Source organism: Orussus abietinus, unplaced genomic scaffold, assembly GCF_000612105.2.
Source record: "Orussus abietinus isolate OABI.00-Male unplaced genomic scaffold, Oabi_2.0 scaffold8, whole genome shotgun sequence".
NCBI classification, from domain to species: Eukaryota; Metazoa; Arthropoda; class Insecta; order Hymenoptera; family Orussidae; genus Orussus; species Orussus abietinus.
The window spans coordinates 636,606-656,284 of NW_019395997.1; the positions used below are offsets into that span (position 1 = coordinate 636,606).

Consider the following 19,679-nt stretch of genomic DNA (forward strand, 5'->3'; position numbering starts at 1 on the left):
CTATAAATGAATCGATTCGAAAATGAAAGACCCAATGTTTAATGATAATTGTAGAAAATTCAGGACACTTTTCATTCCTGTCTCTGCGAGTGCGCAATGCGTGTTGATAAACCCGCAATACATGTATACGCGTCTGCACGTTAATTATGCTCTGAAGTACATAGGGAACAATTGTCATTAGCCGGCTGCATCCTTAACAGAGGCAACCCCAATTAGAGAATTTGCAAACGATGCAAATGCCCTAGGTGCGTAAGCTGCATAAACGAGGTCAGCTCGGGGCCGCTGATAAGCATGATAAGTGGGAAAACAAGTACCAAAATGCGTTGAAAAAATGATTTTTCACAAGAGGGGCCATTTTCAAATATGGAGATTCCGACATTACAGAACGCGATTAGTTCAATTTGTGCCGATAAGCGCGATAAACCAGCAAATCTATACTTGGAATATTTAAAAAGAAATTGATTTTTCACTAGAGTGGTCATTTTCAGACATGGAGATTCCGACTTTGGACAACGTGAGGAGCGCCGTTCTTATCGGCTACCTTCTTCAAAACGAGAGCAACGTCCTTTGTATCGGACCGACCGGAAGTGGCAAGACTCTGACGGTCTCCACAAAATTATCTCGACACATGCCGAAGAAGTACATTTGCGAGTTTGTCACCTTCTCCGCCCGCACTTCCGCTAATCAGACCCAGGTGATCCCAATAATTATTCCGACACGTAAAAATAGCGTAAATAAATTAATCCAACCCCCCATCGATTTTTTGTTTAAGGACCTAATCGACTCGAAATTAGACAAGAGACGAAAAGGGGTATATGGACCACCGGTCACGAAGAGGTTGATATTCTTCATCGACGACTTCAACATGCCAGCCCTTGAAGTGTATGGGGCCCAGCCTCCCATAGAATTAATTCGCCAGTACATGGATTTCCGGGGTGAGTTTAAAAAAAGAATCGAAAATTTTCCTGCCCATTTTCCAAGTTTGGCAATTTTTTGAGGTGGCCCATGTCGAGGGGTCGAGTCCACCCTTGGTCACTTAGTAAGTGCCGGTCGATTATCATGCATGTGCGTAAGGGAGGTTCGATTAACCCCCCTGGAAGTAAATGCGGAAAAAGCAATTTCCCTCGAATCGCCGCTAAAAAGCCCGCTCTGGCCGCTATGCATGGCAATTAATCCGTATCGGCTGTTCCTGGTGATCGATCCTGGGAAATGACCGATCGATCGATCGGAGAGAAGTCCTCCTCCCTGAAGACCTTTCCATAGTGACTTTTCCTCCTTTTCTTAACTCTTGTCGTAGATGTCACTTTGACACCTCTCCTCAAGGGGATACAACTTAATTAGTCAGGAAAATCGAATTCCAATTTCCTTGCTTCACTCGAGTGCCACTTCATGGTATACATAAAATAAAATATAAAACACATACTAGTGTCTTAGTAAAAAATGTAGATCGATAATGAGCACCCTGAAAAATTTTCCTCGGTAATAATTCATGAGTTTCGAGAGGCTGCAATTGTTTATAGTAATGTACTATTAAAAGGACGAAGAGGGAGGGAGATTCCATAAATCTTTTCTCTCCTTCCGGGAAGGTAATGGACCGAGGGACGCTGCGCCTCGGAGGAGATTCATTTTCTCTGCCGATTTTCCTCCCGCTCTTGTCTTCCGATTATTCGCCTTGTTTGACGCGGAAGTCGGTCTCAAAATGTCGTTAGCAGTTCTCCAGTTCAGGTTTTACTCCGGTGCACGTGTGCCTCACATGACGATTAATGCATTACGCGTGCCGAGCGTAACGACCGGCCCTGATAAACGGGTGCATCTATCTAGGTTGGTTTTTCCCCCTTTTCTCCTCTTCCCCTTATCCCTTGTTTCCATTCCCGCAATCTTCCCCTCGAGCGACGGATTTCCTGGATTTTCTCTTCTCGAGACTTTCTTCCTTCTTTTTCCCATCGCGACATCCCGCTTCTCCTTAATTATGCATCCCGGATAGGGAATGCATAGGAATGCAGGAATCCTGGGATCCCCCCGACATTTCACAGACCCCTTTCGGGATTATTTCCTCGAGAGGAATTTAATGTTAATTTTCGGACCAATTTCCCGACCTACGCAATCCTACTTCCTATACTTCCGGACTGAGGGGGCGGAACATCCGGTGGGAGATCCTGAAGAGCAGCTTGCAATCTGTCGAGAGCAAATCGAGTAATGAGCTAGATGAGTTCGTGAAATCCCCCGAATTCCCCATTATTCAACATGAAATTATTTATGGAATTTCTTAATGGGCCTTTGAAAAAAATATTCCATATCTTTGCAATTTTTCTTCCCTTTTTTCTAAGATTTAACAAATTTGTATGTACAACATAAATTTATCAGCCACGTGTTCGACATGTCTTTTCCTCCATTTTTTATGTCTATGTCTAAGGTCGGTGAAACGGGACGAAATAGTCCAGGATGAGATAACCAGGAGACGTCCCTAGGGACGTCTGATAGCCCACTTATCGACAGCGTGTCACGAGACACGTGTCGATTGATAAGACGTTTTTTTCCCGGCGATTCTCCATTGCGATTCCAAAACTTATCGTCGGCTTTCCTGAATCTGTTTTTTAGGATGGTACGACAGGAAGGAGATCGGAGAGTTCAGACTCATCGAGGATATTAATTTCGTGGGGGCCATGGGCCCCCCTGGGGGGGGTCGAAACCCCGTGACAGCTCGATTGTTACGACATTTCCATTTCATCGCCTTCCCCGAGATGGAGGACGACGCAAAGGTGGGAAAAACAAATCATACCAAATGCACAGACCAATATGAAATTAGGAAAAAATTGTATTACATCCGTAACTATCCCAGGAATATTTATATCGGGTTTTATTCCTATTTTTATTACTTTTTAATTACAGAAGCAATAGCATTTTCATACTCCGTTTCACATTTTCAATTATTTTTTCACCTCGATTTTTATCAGTCTCAATTATACGCCGGTTTCGGCGATTCCCGACTCCCGGTGGAAAAATAAGGAAAGTGGGAAAAGTACCGAAGTGAGGGCAGAGCGATAAGGTACTATTCCATATCAGTCACGCCCATTGGTAATTGGGCCGTTCGAGGCCGGGCAGACCCGGGCCTCGTCCAGGAGGCGAACTTTGTTTGCCGTCCTTACATCGGGATCCCTTCTGCAATTAGACCTCGTAACTCTTCCTCGGAGTGTCCGTAATTCCAGGTTACGAGCCCCGACGCGCGTAATGGCGCGAGTCGAACCGTGAGGAGCCATTAGATAGGGTCTCACTGAGCGCGTCGAGCGCCTCACCGACCGCGGCGCGTCCACACGGCGTGGCTCACGCTTTAATCAAATTTTCAATTTCCATGCCTGAACAAAAATGTATAACCCGAAATTCTCAAAACTATTTTAATTACTACAGATGCAGATTTTTGGGACGATCCTGGAGTCCTGGCTAGGAAGGGCTTCCGCTCTTCAGGGTCTCCTGGAGAACTTGGTGTCAGGGACTTTGGAGGTCTTCTCCACGATCTGTCGAGAGCTTTTGCCCACCCCGGATAAATCTCATTACACTTTTAATCTGAGAGACCTGGCGAAGGTCTTCCAGGGGATGCTGATGGTGGAGCCTGAGAGGCTTTCGGTGAGAGATGGTCTCTTCAGGGTAAAAATTCGGGAAAAATATCAAGGATAATTCGAAATCAGAGCCTGGAGGAGGTCTTCGTCCTCTGGTACCACGAGAACCTGAGAGTCTTCAGCGACCGTCTCGTCAACGACGTGGACCGGAAGTGGTTCGACGGCTTGCTTCGAGGGATCCTGAAGAGGAGTTTCGACTGCGACACGGATGAGGTCCTGGGTCAGGAGTCGATATTTTTCGGGGACTTCTGCAGCTTAAACGACATCTACGCCCGAATAACGGACGTGGAGAAGGTGAAGTACCCGAAGGAGCACCTGAAGACCTCTGACGTTCTCCAGGGTGACGCTTGAAGGCCATTAAGGGCTCTTCTTGTTTTGAATTTAATTCTCTTTCCCTGGAATCATTTCATCTCCAGATGGAGAAGGTCCTGCTGGACCTCCTTGAGGAGTACAACGGAGCCACGACCTCCCCCATGAGATTGGTCCTGTTCGAGGACGCCATGGGACATGTTTGCAGGATCACCAGGATCCTGCGCCAGCCCCGGGCGAACGCTCTGCTCCTGGGGATGGGAGGATCGGGTAAAATGGGATTTTTCCCCTCGTCTCCTAGATTCGCTTCCCCTCTTCACCCTCGTAGGGAATCTTCAGGGCCTTGATCCTTGCAGGACGACAGAGTCTCACGAAGCTGTCCTCCCACGTCAGGGAGTACTCCTGCTTCCAGGTCGAGCTCAGCAAGGCTTACTCCATGAACGACTGGAGAGAGGACCTGAAGAAGGTGATGATGAAGGCCGGGGTGCAGAACCGTCAGATGGTCTTCCTCTTCTCCGACACCCAGGTGACCCTGAAGAGTAAAAGGATAATTCCCACAGACAGAATTCAATCATTTTCCGGATTTACAGATCAAGAGCGAGTCCTTTCTCGAGGACCTGAACAATATCCTGAACAGTGGGGACGTGCCGAATATTTATCAACCTGAAGAGTACGACACCATCTTCCAGGTGATGAAGGGAGTGGTCCAGGCTGCTGGGCTGCAGACTACCAGGAGCAATCTTTATTCCGCGTACTTGAAGACCGTCAGGGATAATCTACATACGGTCATCTCGATGAGGTCGGCGCTCCTCGTGTTACTCGGTTTCCCCAGATCTCCTGAAACTGGGCCACCTCGACCCCTGAAGAGGTGGGGCTGCTGATCTAATCACCCCCTTTCTCACAGCCCTATCGGGGAGACCTTTCGGGCGCGTATCAGGCAATTTCCGGCCCTCGTCAACTGCTGCACCATCGACTGGTTCTCCCCATGGCCTGATGCCGCTCTTCAGGTTCTCTTGAGTTTTGGACTTCCTAAAAAGAAATAGAAAATGACTCTAAAGTATCACTGAATTTTTTAGAGTGGTTCTGGAGTATCGCCAAAATTCCTAAAAAAATATTGAGCACATATATTTAGACTGAAAAAATAATTTTCTTTCTTACATGCTGACGAGTTCCCTCAAATTCTAGAGCGTAGCCATACAGTTCCTGAGGGATACCGAGGACAGTTCCATCACCGACGAGGTTTTAGGGTCTATTGTGAAGACCTGTCAGTATATGCACTCCAGTGTCATCAAGGCCAGCGAGACGTTTCTGCAGGTTCCCTCTTCAGGGTCGAAGCACCCTCTTATAGACGGCACTTTCTTCCTATATTTTCTTTCCTTTAATTAATTATAGGATATTTCTTAATTTCTAATTAATATATTTGGCGACACAACTTAGGAGCTGAATCGTCACAACTACGTCACTCCAACGTCATACTTGGAATTATTGTCCAGTTATGGCGACCTCTTGGCCAAAAAGAAAGAAGAGTTGACAATGGCGGTAAATCGACTGACCACAGGTATTTAGAAGATGATTACTAATCTCGGGTACAAGTTCCATTCCAAGAATTATTAATTATTAAGAAGAGTAAGAGAAAGATCGCAATTCCTCCCAAGCCGCAGGCGTATGAAAAAAGCAAAATGGCGGACGTCCAATCACCCACGCCGACGGAGTAACGAGACTCGTTTACGTGCAAATGTACGGCGGCTCGGCGAGATTAATTACTCCGTACATCGGTGAACGAATTACCAGGGAAAGTGTCTGGTCATTTTAGAGCGATGCACCGTGCGACTTCGGTTAGAAAATCTCGGAGGAAAATGGCATCACCGATAAACTCTCATAAATAAACTCCGAACTAAGGGGGAAAAATTAAGCGTTAATTCCAAGTCTAGTCGAGCTGGCATTTTTATCCTGCCTAATTTTTTGGGATCCATTTACACCTTCAGGATTAGACAAACTGGCATCAACGGAAGTCGAGGTGAAGGAGATGCAGACGACCCTGACGAACATGAAGCCGGAGCTGGAGAGGGCCGCTGCAGCCACGGCGGAGACGATAAAGCTTATCACTAAAGACACGGTAAATCTCGACCCTGAAGAAGGGGATGGAAATTAATACGTAAGAAGATTAAATCTGACCGCAGGTGGCGGCGGAGAAAACTCGAGCAGAAGCTGAAGAGCAGGAGAGAGCTGCGACGAGGCTGAAGATGGAGAACCAGGATATCAGGGACGAAGCTGAAGCGGACCTTAGTGAGCTTATTAATTTTTTAATATTTGGGAAAAATGGTATATTTCATATTTATGGATCAGGTGTGGCCAGGCCGATGTTGGAGGCTGCTGAGGCGAGCCTGAAGGCACTCAACAAAAATGACGTCACGGAAGTGAAGGCCATGAAGAGACCTCCGGTCGGGGTGGTGTTGGTCATCGAGGCGATGTGCATAGTCAAGGACGTGAAACCGAATAAGGTGAGGCTGTTGTTCCTTATCTGTGATTTAAGAGATTTATTAATTTAAATGTGTACATTGCAACGCTGATGACACACTTGTGGCGCTCTTCAGGTTCCAGGGAAGAAGCCTGGCGAGAAGATCCTGGATTATTGGACCCCTGGAAGTCAGATGTTGGCGGACCCAGGGCACTTCCTTTATTCCCTGGAGAACTTCAACAAGGAAGAGATCACCGAAGAGATGATCTCGAAGCTGAAGACATACATCGAGAACCCGGCTTTTCAACCCCATAAAGTCGCCCAGGTGTCAAAGGCCTGCCATTCGCTCTGTTTATGGGTCCATGCCATGTACAACTACTACTTCGTCAACCTGAAGGTGAAGCCGAAGATGGAGGCCCTGCAGAAGGCTGATAAGATCCTGAAGGAAACGGAAGAAACTCTGGCTGTCGCTATGGAAAGTCTTCGCAAGGTCCAGGAAGGCATCGACCAGCTTCGGGATGTTCTTCGGAAGGAGGAGGAAAAAAAGGCGGAACTTGAAAAACAGAGACAGCTTTGCGAGGACAGATTGTCAAGGGCTGTGCGTCTAATCGCGGGGTTGGCCGATGAGAGGGGAAGATGGATCTCCACGGTGGAGAACCTTGAAGAGTCCCTACGAAACGTCGTCGGGGACATTCTTCTATGCTCCGGTACATATTCTAATACTTTCTGTATTTTTAATTATTAATTCCTCATGAAATGTCCGTTGGTACTGATTCTTTCGAGTATACCGATAATACCACTCTGCTTAAAAAAAATGGAAAAGGTAGTTTTTCATATTTTAAAAAAATTTTACTTTTTCTTTTCAGGGGCTGTCGCGTATCTCACGCCGTTCACCGATACGTACAGAAACGCGCTGCTCTCTTCATGGTATTCGGTCCTTGGAGAAGGTGTTCCCCACACATTGGGATGTGGTCCCGTGACCACTCTCGGTGATCCCGTGTCCATCAGGAAGTGGCAGATCGACGGACTCCCTCGGGACTCCTTTTCCGTGGAGAACGCAGTGTTAGTGATGCACTCGAAGAGGTGGCCCCTCCTAATCGACCCTCAAGGACAGGCCAACAAGTGGATCCGCAACATGGTGCGCCATAATCCACCCTCTTCAGCTTCCCGAATTTATTTACCCCTTACATTTGCGCGAAGGGCCGGCCTAATGTCGCAGGATGTCATCTTCCCTTTGGCAATCTGCCGATACAACCTGAAGAGAGATTTATCCTAGACTGCGTCGAAGGACGTCATAAGACCAAAAGGCCGAGTCGCGTTTAATGACTTCCGGATCCTGAGAACCCTGAAGAGAGCTCCCTGATTCTTTTTTCCCTAATCCTAAGGACCTCTTTTCAGGGCAAACAAACAGGTGGCTTCTCAGTGGCGAAGATGACCGACAAGGACCTTCTCCGAGTCGTGGAAAATTGCGTCAGGTTCGGCAGGACCTGCCTCATCGAGAACGTGGGGACGGACCTTGAAGCAGCCTTAGACCCCGTCCTGACGAGAGCTCTCTTCCGACAAGCTGGACAACTCAACATCAAGATCGGCGACAACGTGGTGCCCTACAACTTCGACTTCAGACTTTACCTCACCACGAAGTTGCCAAATCCTCACTATACTCCTGAAGTGGCGATCAAGGTCCTTCTGGTGAACTTCACCCTGACTGCCAGGTATTTCTAAAGGACCTGCTCCACTCCCGAAATATCCTGAGATGTCGAAGAATACCCTGAACAGACTTTCGGGATTTTTTCCAGCGGGTTTCTCGACCAAATGCTGTCTTTGGTGGCGATGGAGGAGAGGCCCGACCTCGAGGAGTCCAGGAGCATCCTGATCGTCTCCAGCGCGCAGATGAAGAGGGACCTGAAGGACATCGAAGACAGGATCCTCTTCAGACTTTCCGCCTCCGAAGGGTCGGCGGTGGACGACATCGACCTCATTGTCACTCTAGAGGCGTCAAAAGTCAAGAGCGAGGAGATCAAGGTGGGTCCAAGGTTCTGCATGAATTTCGAGGACCCTGAAGAAGTTGGCAATATGTGATAATTAACAATAAATTGCATACAAAATATTAACCCCCTTCCAGGCCAAAGTAAGAGCTGCCGAAGTGACCCAGGCTGACATCGACGTCACGAGGTCCTTGTATATTCCTGTGGCTCAAAGGGCTCAGATCCTTTTTTTCTGTCTTTGTGACCTTCGCTTCATGGACACGATGTATCAGTACTCCTTGGAGTGGTTCATCAACATCTTCGTCGGCAGCATCGTCAACACTGAGAAGAAGAGTTGAGTAGACTCTATAGTGATGTATAGGTTCCAGGAGTAAAGGATAAAAATGGTAAGAAATTCGGGAAAATTTGAAAAATCCTTATTTTTCCAGAGGATATCATGAAGAGGGTGGAGAGCGTCAACGAGAACTTCACCTTCGCCCTCTTCACCAATGTCTGTCGTAGTCTCTTTGAGAGGCACAAATTGCTCTTCGCGTTTTTACTCTGCGCAAGGATCAGGATCGAGGACCGAAAAATCGACCCCACCGAGTGGAGATTCCTGCTCTCAGGAGCAGAGCCTCTTCAGGTTTCTAAACTTCCGATTTTTCAATTTCATTCTCGCCCTTGATTAATCATTTTAATAATTATCTGGGATTTTTCCTGCATCCTGGATCAGCCGCGACCGAATCCTGCCCCAGAGTGGATTTCGGCTCGCTGCTGGAAGGACATCCAGTCCTTGGAGAGCCTCCCAAAATTCGAGAACTTCCTTCCGCACTTCTTGAAGAGCTTGCCTCGGTTCAAGGAGATATTCGACTCCCCGGACCCTGAAAAGTAAATCGTCGAACTTGATCAAGTAGAAAAAATTAATCCCAGCTCAAAATGCCGACCTGACTCCCTACAGGAGTTCATACCCAGAACCTTGGAACTCCAGCCTGGACGACTTCCAGAAACTCCTCATCCTGAAGTGCCTCAGGCCTGACAAAGTGACCAACGGGATGCAGATATACGTCACCAGATTCCTAGGGGAAAAATTCGTGGAGCCGCAGACCACGGAATTGTCATCCATCTTTAAGGAGTCCTCCCCAACTATGCCGATGGTTTTCGTCCTTTCCACCGGCACCGATCCTGCGGGAGAGCTGTACAAATTCGCGGAGAAGCTGAAGATGGGCAAGAAATTATTCACCATCTCCCTTGGGCAAGGTCAGGGTCCAAGAGCCGAACTGATGCTGAACAGATCCATCGAGGTCGGAAACTGGGTCTTCTTCCAGGTGCATTTCTTTGGTTAAATAAATGTCTTTTTTTTTTTTACTCAGTGCGTAATCATTTTATTTTTCTTTCCGTATATTCGAGGCATTTCCTATATTCATGGGACGATGGAAGCTGCGCCATCGGCCAGTTGTTTTGTCACCTCGTTCTCCTGATAAGAGGGAACGAGGAACCGGGGATCCCGGGGTTTCATTTGATCTCTCGAGGGGTTTCATTTGTCGGAGACAGAAACGGGTCTCTGGCCTGGCGACCCCATTAACTCGCCCTGTCAAATTGATTGTCAACGACGCCAGTGACGACAGTTTGTCGCCAATTAAGGACGAGCCTTCTTCCATTAAACGAGGCGCACTATATGTCCTCCGAGCCCTGTGCAATATCTCGCTTTTCCTCGAGGACTCTATTCATCTCGCTTTTCCTTTCCCGACAGAATTGCCATCTGGCCCCGAGCTGGATGCCGAAATTGGAGGAGCTGGCGGAAACCTTATCCGTAGATTCCACGCATCGGGATTTTCGCCTCTGGTTGACGTCCACTCCTTCGGCTGCATTTCCTGTCAGCATCCTTCAAAATGGGTGCAAGATGACCGTCGAGCCGCCCAGAGGAGTGAAGGTCCTGGAAAAAATTTATTTCTGCATACCAAATTAATTACCAATTTATCCGGAATAAATTGTTTAACATTTATTTTTTATAAATCTGGATCAGGCAAATATGCTGAGAGCCTACACGAGTCAAGTCGCGGAATTGAAAGACTTCCTGCAATCGGAGCACCCGAAGGTGAGCACCTTCAAGTACCTTCTCTTCGCCCTTTGCATGTTCCACGGTATCCTCTTGGAGAGGAGGAAATTCGGTCCCCTGGGATTCAACATCCCCTACGAGTTCACGGATGGCGATTTGACAATTTGCATATCCCAATTGCACATGTTCCTGCTGGAGTACACTGAGATTCCCTTCAAGGTACGCTTAGAAAAAAATTCAACGAAAAATGTATTGAGAAACGCAAGGGACGAAGAAATGGAATTCTCATGGTTTCAGGTGTTAATATACACGGCGGGTCATATTAATTACGGGGGGCGAATTACCGACGACTGGGACCGTCGACTCGTCCTTACGATCCTTGAAGACTTCTACGCGCCCAAAGTCGTGTCCTCAGGATATCAATTCGATGCTCACGGTCACTATCAACAGGTAAAACTTGATAATAAAGGTACACCGGTTCACTTCCAAGACGTTAGATTTATGATTTCACTATTATTCGTTGTGTGGATTTTTTTTTATATTTTTAACAATGTAGATCTATATTTGTGTCCATAACAATGAAGGTGGTGCACATAAAAATTCTTGAAGGTAAATTAAAAATTGAATTTATCCCACATATCGCGCTGTATTTAATTAAGTTGCATTAAGGTGGAGTTTCTTACTAAATTAAAAATTATGTAGATCGTTAATTTTTAGATTTAGTGGATTTTCCGGGGTTTTAGTTGTCGGCGGATGCTTCGTTGGAGGAATACTTGTCTTATATCAAGACTTTTCCTTTGAACGACGACCCTGGGATGTTCGGCCTCCACGCCAACGCCGACATCAGCTGTGCCCAGGCGGAGACCTACTCTTGCCTGAACAACCTGCTGAACCTGCAGCCCAAAGAAGCCGGAGACGTGGCGGCAAGTTTCGAGGAAGTCACTCGACAACTTGCCGGCGACATCCTGGGGGTCGTCCCCGACCTCTTCGACCTGGCCAAGATCCGCGAGAAGTATACTTTGAAGAGGCAGGACCAACGGAGAAGACGAAGTTTCCCGAATTTTTAGGTACCCGGTGCTCTACGAGGAGTCCTTGAACACGGTGCTCCTGCAGGAAGCGAAGAGGTACAACGGACTCCTGGCCGAGGTGAAAACCTCCCTGAACGACTTGCTGAAGGCCCTGAAGGGGCTCGTCGTGATGTCGGAGAAGCTGGAGACCATGGCCTCCAGTCTGTTCATTGGGAAGGTCCCGAAACTCTGGCAGGATCGCGGATTCGCGTCCTTGAAACCCCTAGGTAGATGTTCCTCTAGTCCATAAAATTGGGGCAGCGAAATTTCTCTCGAAAGAAATTAAATTCCGAGCCTTGGGAAAATTTCCGGAAATTTATTGCACCCTGAAGAAGGGTCCTAAAGCGGATTATCTTTTGTGCAGGAGCTTGGGTGGTGGACCTGAAGGACCGCACCGATTTTATAGAGTCCTGGAGAGTCGGAGGCATTCCTCCTGCTTTCTGGATTTCTGGATTCTATTTTCCTCAGGCATTTCTGACGGGGACTTTGCAGAACTTCGCCAGGAAGCACGTGGTCTCCATCGATTCTATCGACTTCGGCTTCCAGGTGACATCCTACCTGTAGTGATCCTGTCAGAAATATTAATAAAATTCATCCCCTTTGCTACATAAGTCCAAATCCCTTTTTAAATAAAAATTCCCAGGAATTAATTCGGCTTTCCTAAATTTCAAGGTCCTGGAAGAGAATCCTACCCAGAGACCGGTCGACGGCTGTGTCGTCTATGGTGTCTTCCTTGAAGGATGCAGATGGGGTGGCAGTCACCTGGCCGAGTCCTTGCCGAAGGAGCTCTACACTGGTGAATTAAAAAAAGAATTACTCTAATAAAAGAAGTTCTACTTGAGAAAATTAATTTTTTTCCCAAGATATGCCGCCGATTCTCCTCCTGCCGGAAGTCCAGCATCGGCCTCCTTCCAAAGGGATTTATGAATGTCCTGTCTACAAGACCACTCAAAGGGCTGGGACTCTCAGCACGACGGGACACTCCACCAACTTCGTCCTCGCCATGGAAATTCCTAGCCAGAGGTCGCAGGCCCATTGGGTCAAACGAGGAGTGGCTCTAATATGCGCGCTCGATTATTGACCAGCTCAAGTTTTTTTTTTCCGCTTTTTTTCCCATGCTTTGTTTGCCACCCTTACGGCTTTATTGCCCGGGCGATCCGCGTGGGCGGGACATCCTACGAAATCGCCGTACCTGAAGACCACCAACGACCAGCGAGTGCATATAAAGGCCTAATGAGGGGACTATTAAACATTTATTTCGCAAAAATCCACTCTCAAGAGTGCATATAAAGGCCTAATGATGAGACTATTAAACATTGAATTCGAAAAGTCCACTCGATCAGTTGTTGAAGAGGTTGCCGAAGAGCGTTCGTCGAGACCTTTCAAGGGGTAGCTCGAAACCCTGGAGGCCTTGATCGTTCCGGCTAATTGGACGATCGATCCTTGGTATTCTGCGTGGCTTTTTAAGAGGGTCTTAAATAAAATGGGTCGGTGAAGTTTATAGACCGCGCCCTGAAGAGGGAGGACGCGACTTGAAGAGAAATAACGCGCCATGGAAGCAATTCGAAAAATGGTGGAAAATTCGAAAACGCTTCATTTTCGACCCTGAAGAACTCTCCTCGAAAATGTCTCTCCGTCCACCCGAGTTAGTCCAGTCACGTGGAATTATTCCTCGGCATTTGTTTTCCCGCGTGAAGACGGTAGCCATCTTTAGGAATTTTCTGAGAGTTACTTCTAGGCCAAGCCGACCCTGAAGAGCCCCACTTTATCAACTGCATCCCCCTTAAATGCCCTTTTCTAATTTTCCAGCCGATGGCAACGGCTCTTCTGACATTATTTATTAACGATAACGTTTAACTTCTACAATGGATTGAACTAAACTCGGGATGATAATGTTAAATTAAACCTAAACTCTAAATAAAATCATCGAGTCGACGAGCAGACTTCGTCGCCATTTCGATTTTTCTCTTTCTATTTAATTATTTATTTCTAATACATAATGATCAATTAAGACTTCGGAGGGCTCCACAATTCTCGAAGAGAAACTTCGGCTCGAGACTTCTCGCGGATCCTTTGACACTATTTTACTCTTTATCAAAGCGTTATCACTGTACACTCTGCTCTGATAAGGAGAGATCTCAGTTCTTCCTGCACTCCTCTCGATCCGCATTTTCCGGCCAATCGCAGATGAATTTGACAGTATTGTAAACAGTCCCATCTCGACATTGGAACTTTAGAGGTTTTCCATACACACAGCGGTAATACTGGAAAAAAATAATAAATTACATAATTGCAAAAATTAACCTTGGAATTGTGGTATAACTCTTTCCGAGACTTCATGTCATGCACTTATTAAAAATTGCAGAGTACAGAATATATATATATTTTTTTTTTAATTTTAGAGATTTTTCACGCACCAGGGTGCAGTCTTTGGAAGGCATGAAGTCCTCATCGGCGCATTTGATTTCATTTGATCCTTGATCGATCTCCACAGGTGTGGTCGTGGAAATGGGCTTCGATGGTTTTGTGGGCACTGGCCTGGATGGTCGATTTGGTTTGGTGGTCTCTTCGATACCTCTAGTAGACGTTAATGGGGTTTGTTTCCCCTCGTTGGGGTTGGGAGTCGTGCTGGGAGGCCGGGACCATTCAGGCTGAAATAAGAAATAGGTAAATTTAAAGTGTTCAAGGTCCTCTTCATGGTATAATTAATTATAATTAATTAAACATCTATTTCAGCATCCAGAAGAAAAATCATGCCTTACCCTGGGGGTCGTGCTGCCTCTTGGGGGTGGTACAACATAACTCTTCAGGTTCCTGTGCAAGATCTTGGTGAGTGCATTCGCATCTCCACAGATACCCTTGAAATCGTCCATATCAATGGCCCAGGACATGGCACCGGCATAGCCCTTCTGCTTGATGAAGTCCATCTTGATCTGCACACTCTTCTCGTCTTCGTACCCCACCCACTGAGTTCCTGAAGAGCCAGAAATTCGAATTAACCGGGCGCGGCACTTCGGCTTCATTGTATGCAAATGAAGGGGAAAAAAACCACACGACGAAGAAGATTAGGACCCACCTTTGTAGGTGAACGGCACCTTTCCCACGTCGTCCCACCTCACGGTCCACCCTGAATCGGGATCGTTCACCTCCGTGCAGATCTGCCAGGAAGGTCAATCCTTTTAATATAAATATTTTGTACGTATAGTCCGTCGAATTTGGATATTTTTTATTCACCTCGTAGTACGCCAGGAAGCCTTTCGCTTGTGTGTAATTTCCAGGATCTCCACCTCCAGCCTCCTTGTTGATGTAGGTACCCATCTCGTAGTTGGTGTTGCTCTGGCTCAGGGTGAAGGTGCGTCCATAAAATGGCACCCCGACCACCAGCTTGTTCGATGGGCAGCCCATGTCCACCCACAGCTGGAGTCCGTCATTCTGGAAGAAATTTATAAATACGTGTATTTATTGTTTATATTCAAATTAGGCTCTTCAGGGTATGGGACTCACGACGTTCAGCTTCTCGTAGGCCCATTGGTCGTGGGGCCTTTTGTAAAGAGGACTATGCACGTCTGCAAATCCTGCCCAGTTTCCTCGGAGGTCGTAAGACATCACGTGGATCGCGTCGACGTTTCTAAAAAGAATTTTTATAATTTTTTAAACGAGACCTCTGACGCTACCTTCGCATCACCTTATGGTAATTAATTGTTCTCGCGAATCTCTGGAATATTAAATATCAAGAAATATTTTACAGACGAGGCGTGCACTTACTCGCATAATTCCGGAACGTGATATCCTTCCTGAAGTCGGAACTTGGCAAGAGGAACCGCCATGGTGATCTCCCAGCCCTTTCCCTCCTTATCGAAGGCCCTCCTCAGCTCTTCGACAAAGTAGAAGAACTTGTCCTTATCGGAGAACTTCCCTTCCCTATCGGCAGCCCCAGGATACTCCCAGTCCAGGTCGAACCCGTCGAACTTGTACTTGTGCATGAAGGCTGAAACCGAAGTAGACCTTGAAGAGAGGTCTTCAGGGTGTCGGAAAAGGAATCCCTGCACTTACCCACGACACTCGCGATGAAGGTGTCTCTTCTAGATTTGATGGATACCAAATCGCTGTACTTTTTACCACCCTCTCCCCACCCACCGACTGCTACCTCGGTCCTCAGACCGGGAAACTTCTCCTTCAGGTTCGTGAAGTTCCTGAAGCCGTTCTTCTCCACGTCCAGCTCCGGGTCCAGCACCAGGACCTCCCAGGAACTGTTGTCTACCCCGATGAAGGAGTAGATCACGTGGGTACAGAGGTCCCCTGGGATGTCCTCTATCCCGTAGCTGCCGATCCCAGGGCGATAAATCGCCCAGTTGCTGAAGTAGCAGACGACCCTCGCAGGCTGCTCCGCTGTTTCCCCCCAGGAAAATTCAGGAAAAATTATGTAAGTCTCCAGGAAAATTCACCTGACCCTAGGAAATACTCTTTGGAGTCTTCCCTAATTTTTTAAGGATTTTTAGAGGCACGATTCGATGCACCCAATCCGTAGGAAAAATTCATAAACGATCGTTGCGACATTCGTACCCCCTTAACACTTGTGAAAATATTCGAAATAAAATGTAAAATTTGAAAATATGATCTCTTGCGGTAATCTTGAGGTAAAAAATCCATCTTTTCGCGGATTTGCCCGAGAATGTGCCCTCAATATGCAAATTTACCCGCCAGGCTGGGAGCGAGGCCGACCAGCAGCATCGCGAAGAGGCTCTTCATGGTCCACGGCATGCTTCTGAAAAGCCGATATTTATCGATTAATTACCGACCTGTGTCGATTAGTTAGCGCCTATTGACTATTTGAGGACTTTGCGGAATTCCGATCGGCGATCGACTGAGGCCCAGCATCTCTGGACCTCCCATCCGAGGATCTCTCGATCATCTCTCGTCTTCTCGTCCTCCTCTTCGACCGGTTTTAAACAGCGATCGTTGACACTACCGTTAAACGGCGACTTCGACCACGATGATCTTTCCTATCTTTCCTCTCTCAAAAGCGATAACGGACGTCTCGAATCGATTATGCCGATCGAATCTCCTCCGGTAATTCATCGGGAAGGATTTTGAAATTCAGCCCCGTTTTCCCGGGTTAATGAAACGACTCGTTGCCTAACCGAATAAGTATCGGACTTAACGGTGGATTTCCTCCTGAAGAACGAATGCCGCGATGAAAAAGAGAAAATGTCGAAGGGAATTGATATAGGATTTTGGTGGAGGCGCCGTCACTTTATTTCCCGAATTTTTTTTTCAGGATTTTTGCGACCTTTCTTTCGAGATTACGTTCGTCCGAGCTCGTTGCGCAATTTCATTCGGTAGATATTAAAGATGAACGTCGAAAGAAGAAACTAGATATTCCGGTTAAGAGATCGATGGGCATAGATCGAGACGATCGTCGTCGGGATTTCGCAATTTGGGGGGATTTTCTCTTTTCTCGAGCCGACCGCAAGGCGGACGGTTTCCGGATGCTGGCTCCAAATCTCCGATCTCTTCTCCACCCTTTTACCTGAATCGATTCCTCATTTTCGTTTTTTCTCGCTCGGTTTTTGCGAGTTCTTATCGCCTCTTGCAGCGCCCGTTTCTTGGCGGTTGCGGAAAGGCCGCGTGCGGAAGCCGATCGCGTGCCGGGCGGAATCTGCGGTTTCGAGGGGCCCGTAAAAATTGCGCAACCGGGGGAAATTACCCGCCGGCGATTTCCGCAAAACAGGGATCTTTATGTCGCTCCACAAGGGGGGAATTTTCTCGCGGAATAAATTTCCGCCGAGGAGTTACCACGCGGAAGGAAGAAGTGTAGGCGGAAATTTCCGTTTCCTGGATACCAGGATCTTTTTGGATACATTTTTCCCGGAGAATGTGGCGCGAGGGGAATTCTCTTTCCTAGGAAATTCGAGGCGGGGAGAAATAACGAGGCAATTTTAGAGACTCCTTTGGGATACAACGGGGAAATCGAATCCCGAGGGATTCCCGCTCCCTTCTTTTGGCTCCTCGAATTAGAATGCGAAGTGCATCCTTCGAAAGAAACAGCCTTCGCCTTCCGTTCCGCTCTTGCACTTTGAATACAAACACCGACATGCTTTCCGAGTTCCTTCTTTGATCGTTTTCCTTTCTTGCAGCCCGAAGAGCGCCGCGGAATTCTCGAGGGACTCCACGCGATTTCCGGAATTTCAATAAATTCCTTTCGGCCTCAAAAAAGTCACTCGGGACCTCAACAATTCAGCGTTGAAGAAAAATCTCACAATGAACCGATTTTTAGTAAATTTCTTGACAAATCCATCACGTCACTTTAGTCTAAATCGAAACCGTTCTAAATCTCGAAAAACCAAGATAAAAAGAAATCACCCTTTTAATTTTTTAAATGCATTTTGTCATCAATTTAGAACGTCACTGGTATGGACTTTGGTCTAGTAAAAATCCCTAGTTTTAAAAAATCCGGGATAAAAAAAACACATTTCACATCACGTCCCATTTTCAATGTATAAACACATTAATTCATAAATTTGGAATATCACTGATACCGTTTTAAATTAAAATCGCTCGAAGTCTGAAAAATCCAGGACACAAAAATCACCACATCAGGTATACTAAATCTCTTGTGTTAAAATCTTGGATCCATTTTTTAAATCTATGACGTCACTGGTACCACTTTGCCGGAAAGGTTGCGGAGAGAGGGAGATAAAAGAAACAAAAGGACGAAGAGCAAAATCAATGAAATGATGTCGAAGGGGGGGTCAAAGATAAATACGACTATAAGGTGAAGGTGTCAAAAATCGAAGGAAGGTCAAGATGGAGATGAAGAAGAGTAGACTTACCTTCTCCTCCGAAGGTGCTTGTAAAAATCAAGCGGCGATCTCGAGGGTGAGCGCATATATACGCAGGTGGGCCTCATTAGAATTCAGGTGCACGAATGTCTCGCGATTGGCTGGTTCGTCGACCTACCGACTCCCGCCAATCGCCCGCAAGCGTTCCGCAAGCGATCCGCAAGCGAGTCGGTCGATCGGCCGCGAATAGGCGGTGGCCTTTGATAAGGAAATAGGAAAGCGATGATAACGTAGGAAAAATCGGCGATACGATAGATGCAGTTTCTTGCGGAAAAACTACGTCACTGATTACGACTGATTGTAATTGATTAGGATTAATCGGAACCTTATCAATAAAAACCGTTGCTTTTCTAACGTGAAAAATTGTACTTCATAATAAATGTACCCTGACGATCATGATCATAGGATAACCGAGGAGGTGGCACGGAATTCTCCCGGGCAAAAATTTTAGGAGTCGACATTTCCCATTTGTAACAGGATCATAGGACAATCAAGGAGGTGGCATGGTGTTTCTCCCGAGCAAGAATTTTAGGGGTTGAAATTTTCGATTTCTAACAGGAACACAGGATAACCGAGGAGGTGGCACGAAATTCTCCCGGGCAAAAATTTTAGGGGTTGAAATTTCCGATTTCTAACAGGAACACAGGATAACCGAGGAGGTGGCACGGAATTCTCCCGGACAAAAATTTTAGGGGTTGAAATTTCCGATTTCTAACAGGAACATAGGATAACCGAGGAGGTGGCACCGAGTTTCGTACCTTAGATCTACGCTTGATTTTCAAGGATCAGGAATAGGCGATTAAAGGGTTTGCTAGACACGCATGTCTAATTAAACGTACTCAGTGTTATTGTTTAATAAGTTGCTTTATTACATTAATTATTTTACAGTTTATTATACATCAAGTACTGCAAGGAATCTTTTTTTGAGAAATATGTATAAATTGGATTAATATATGGGGAGACAAACAAACGTTATCAGAGTATCATGGAAAAATGAAGGCCGAGTTTAATCGAGGATGCAGCAGTGACGAAAATCGATTGATCAAGCCTTGCCAAAATAATATCAACACGCTATCATTTCGGCAGCCACTTGAATAAACAATTAATTTTCTCGCAATTCCAGTTGAAGAGATCGATGGAGCAGGAGAGATCGATCTGCTTCTCGACTCGAGTCCAGATGACGAGGAGACCTCTCTCTCGGCGTTTCACCGAAAACTGCAGAATCTTTCGAAATCGAGATCGATTAGTCACATTTTATAGTCAATTCCGAATTTTCCGATGCATATCAAACGAGGGCCCCCGAAGAAGGCCACGAGGAGCGGTCTCGCCGGCTTCGAGCTCGGTTTCCCCTTCAACGGTGCATGATGTG

The 19,679-nt window shown here is 46.6% G+C and overlaps 2 protein-coding genes across 2 annotated transcripts in view; one reads left to right on the top strand and one right to left on the bottom strand.

Annotated features, from left to right (window-relative positions):
- The window catches only part of LOC105699283 (dynein heavy chain 1, axonemal), a 44,407-nt gene extending 31,858 nt beyond the window's left edge, over positions 1-12,549 (top strand). The window contains exons 29-58 of the mRNA XM_023434124.1: positions 489-694; positions 773-935; positions 2,599-2,759; positions 3,406-3,621; positions 3,684-3,908; positions 4,031-4,193; positions 4,280-4,449; positions 4,514-4,722; positions 4,828-4,930; positions 5,109-5,237; positions 5,361-5,481; positions 5,909-6,039; positions 6,104-6,209; positions 6,270-6,424; positions 6,518-7,088; positions 7,248-7,519; positions 7,780-8,093; positions 8,178-8,403; positions 8,504-8,699; positions 8,795-8,988; positions 9,079-9,233; positions 9,304-9,670; positions 10,096-10,275; positions 10,369-10,620; positions 10,699-10,851; positions 11,145-11,413; positions 11,469-11,695; positions 11,833-12,014; positions 12,141-12,264; positions 12,332-12,549. Coding sequence (XP_023289892.1) covers positions 489-694; positions 773-935; positions 2,599-2,759; positions 3,406-3,621; positions 3,684-3,908; positions 4,031-4,193; positions 4,280-4,449; positions 4,514-4,722; positions 4,828-4,930; positions 5,109-5,237; positions 5,361-5,481; positions 5,909-6,039; positions 6,104-6,209; positions 6,270-6,424; positions 6,518-7,088; positions 7,248-7,519; positions 7,780-8,093; positions 8,178-8,403; positions 8,504-8,699; positions 8,795-8,988; positions 9,079-9,233; positions 9,304-9,670; positions 10,096-10,275; positions 10,369-10,620; positions 10,699-10,851; positions 11,145-11,413; positions 11,469-11,695; positions 11,833-12,014; positions 12,141-12,264; positions 12,332-12,549 — 6,158 coding nt within the window. The remainder of the gene's footprint in view (positions 1-488; positions 695-772; positions 936-2,598; positions 2,760-3,405; positions 3,622-3,683; positions 3,909-4,030; positions 4,194-4,279; positions 4,450-4,513; positions 4,723-4,827; positions 4,931-5,108; positions 5,238-5,360; positions 5,482-5,908; positions 6,040-6,103; positions 6,210-6,269; positions 6,425-6,517; positions 7,089-7,247; positions 7,520-7,779; positions 8,094-8,177; positions 8,404-8,503; positions 8,700-8,794; positions 8,989-9,078; positions 9,234-9,303; positions 9,671-10,095; positions 10,276-10,368; positions 10,621-10,698; positions 10,852-11,144; positions 11,414-11,468; positions 11,696-11,832; positions 12,015-12,140; positions 12,265-12,331) is intronic.
- An 873-nt stretch (positions 12,550-13,422) lies between these two features.
- Positions 13,423-18,463, bottom strand: LOC105699560 (endochitinase). The gene is made up of 10 exons (XM_012424673.2): positions 18,302-18,463; positions 16,166-16,233; positions 15,522-15,857; positions 15,234-15,456; positions 14,973-15,096; positions 14,703-14,900; positions 14,545-14,626; positions 14,231-14,442; positions 13,886-14,119; positions 13,423-13,732 (listed from the first exon to the last, which is right to left on the bottom strand). The coding sequence occupies exons 1-10, from the start codon at positions 18,376-18,378 to the stop codon at positions 13,607-13,609; spliced, it is 1,680 nt and encodes a 559-aa protein (XP_012280096.1). The 5' UTR covers positions 18,379-18,463; the 3' UTR covers positions 13,423-13,606.
- Positions 18,464-19,679: the final 1,216 nt, after the last annotated feature.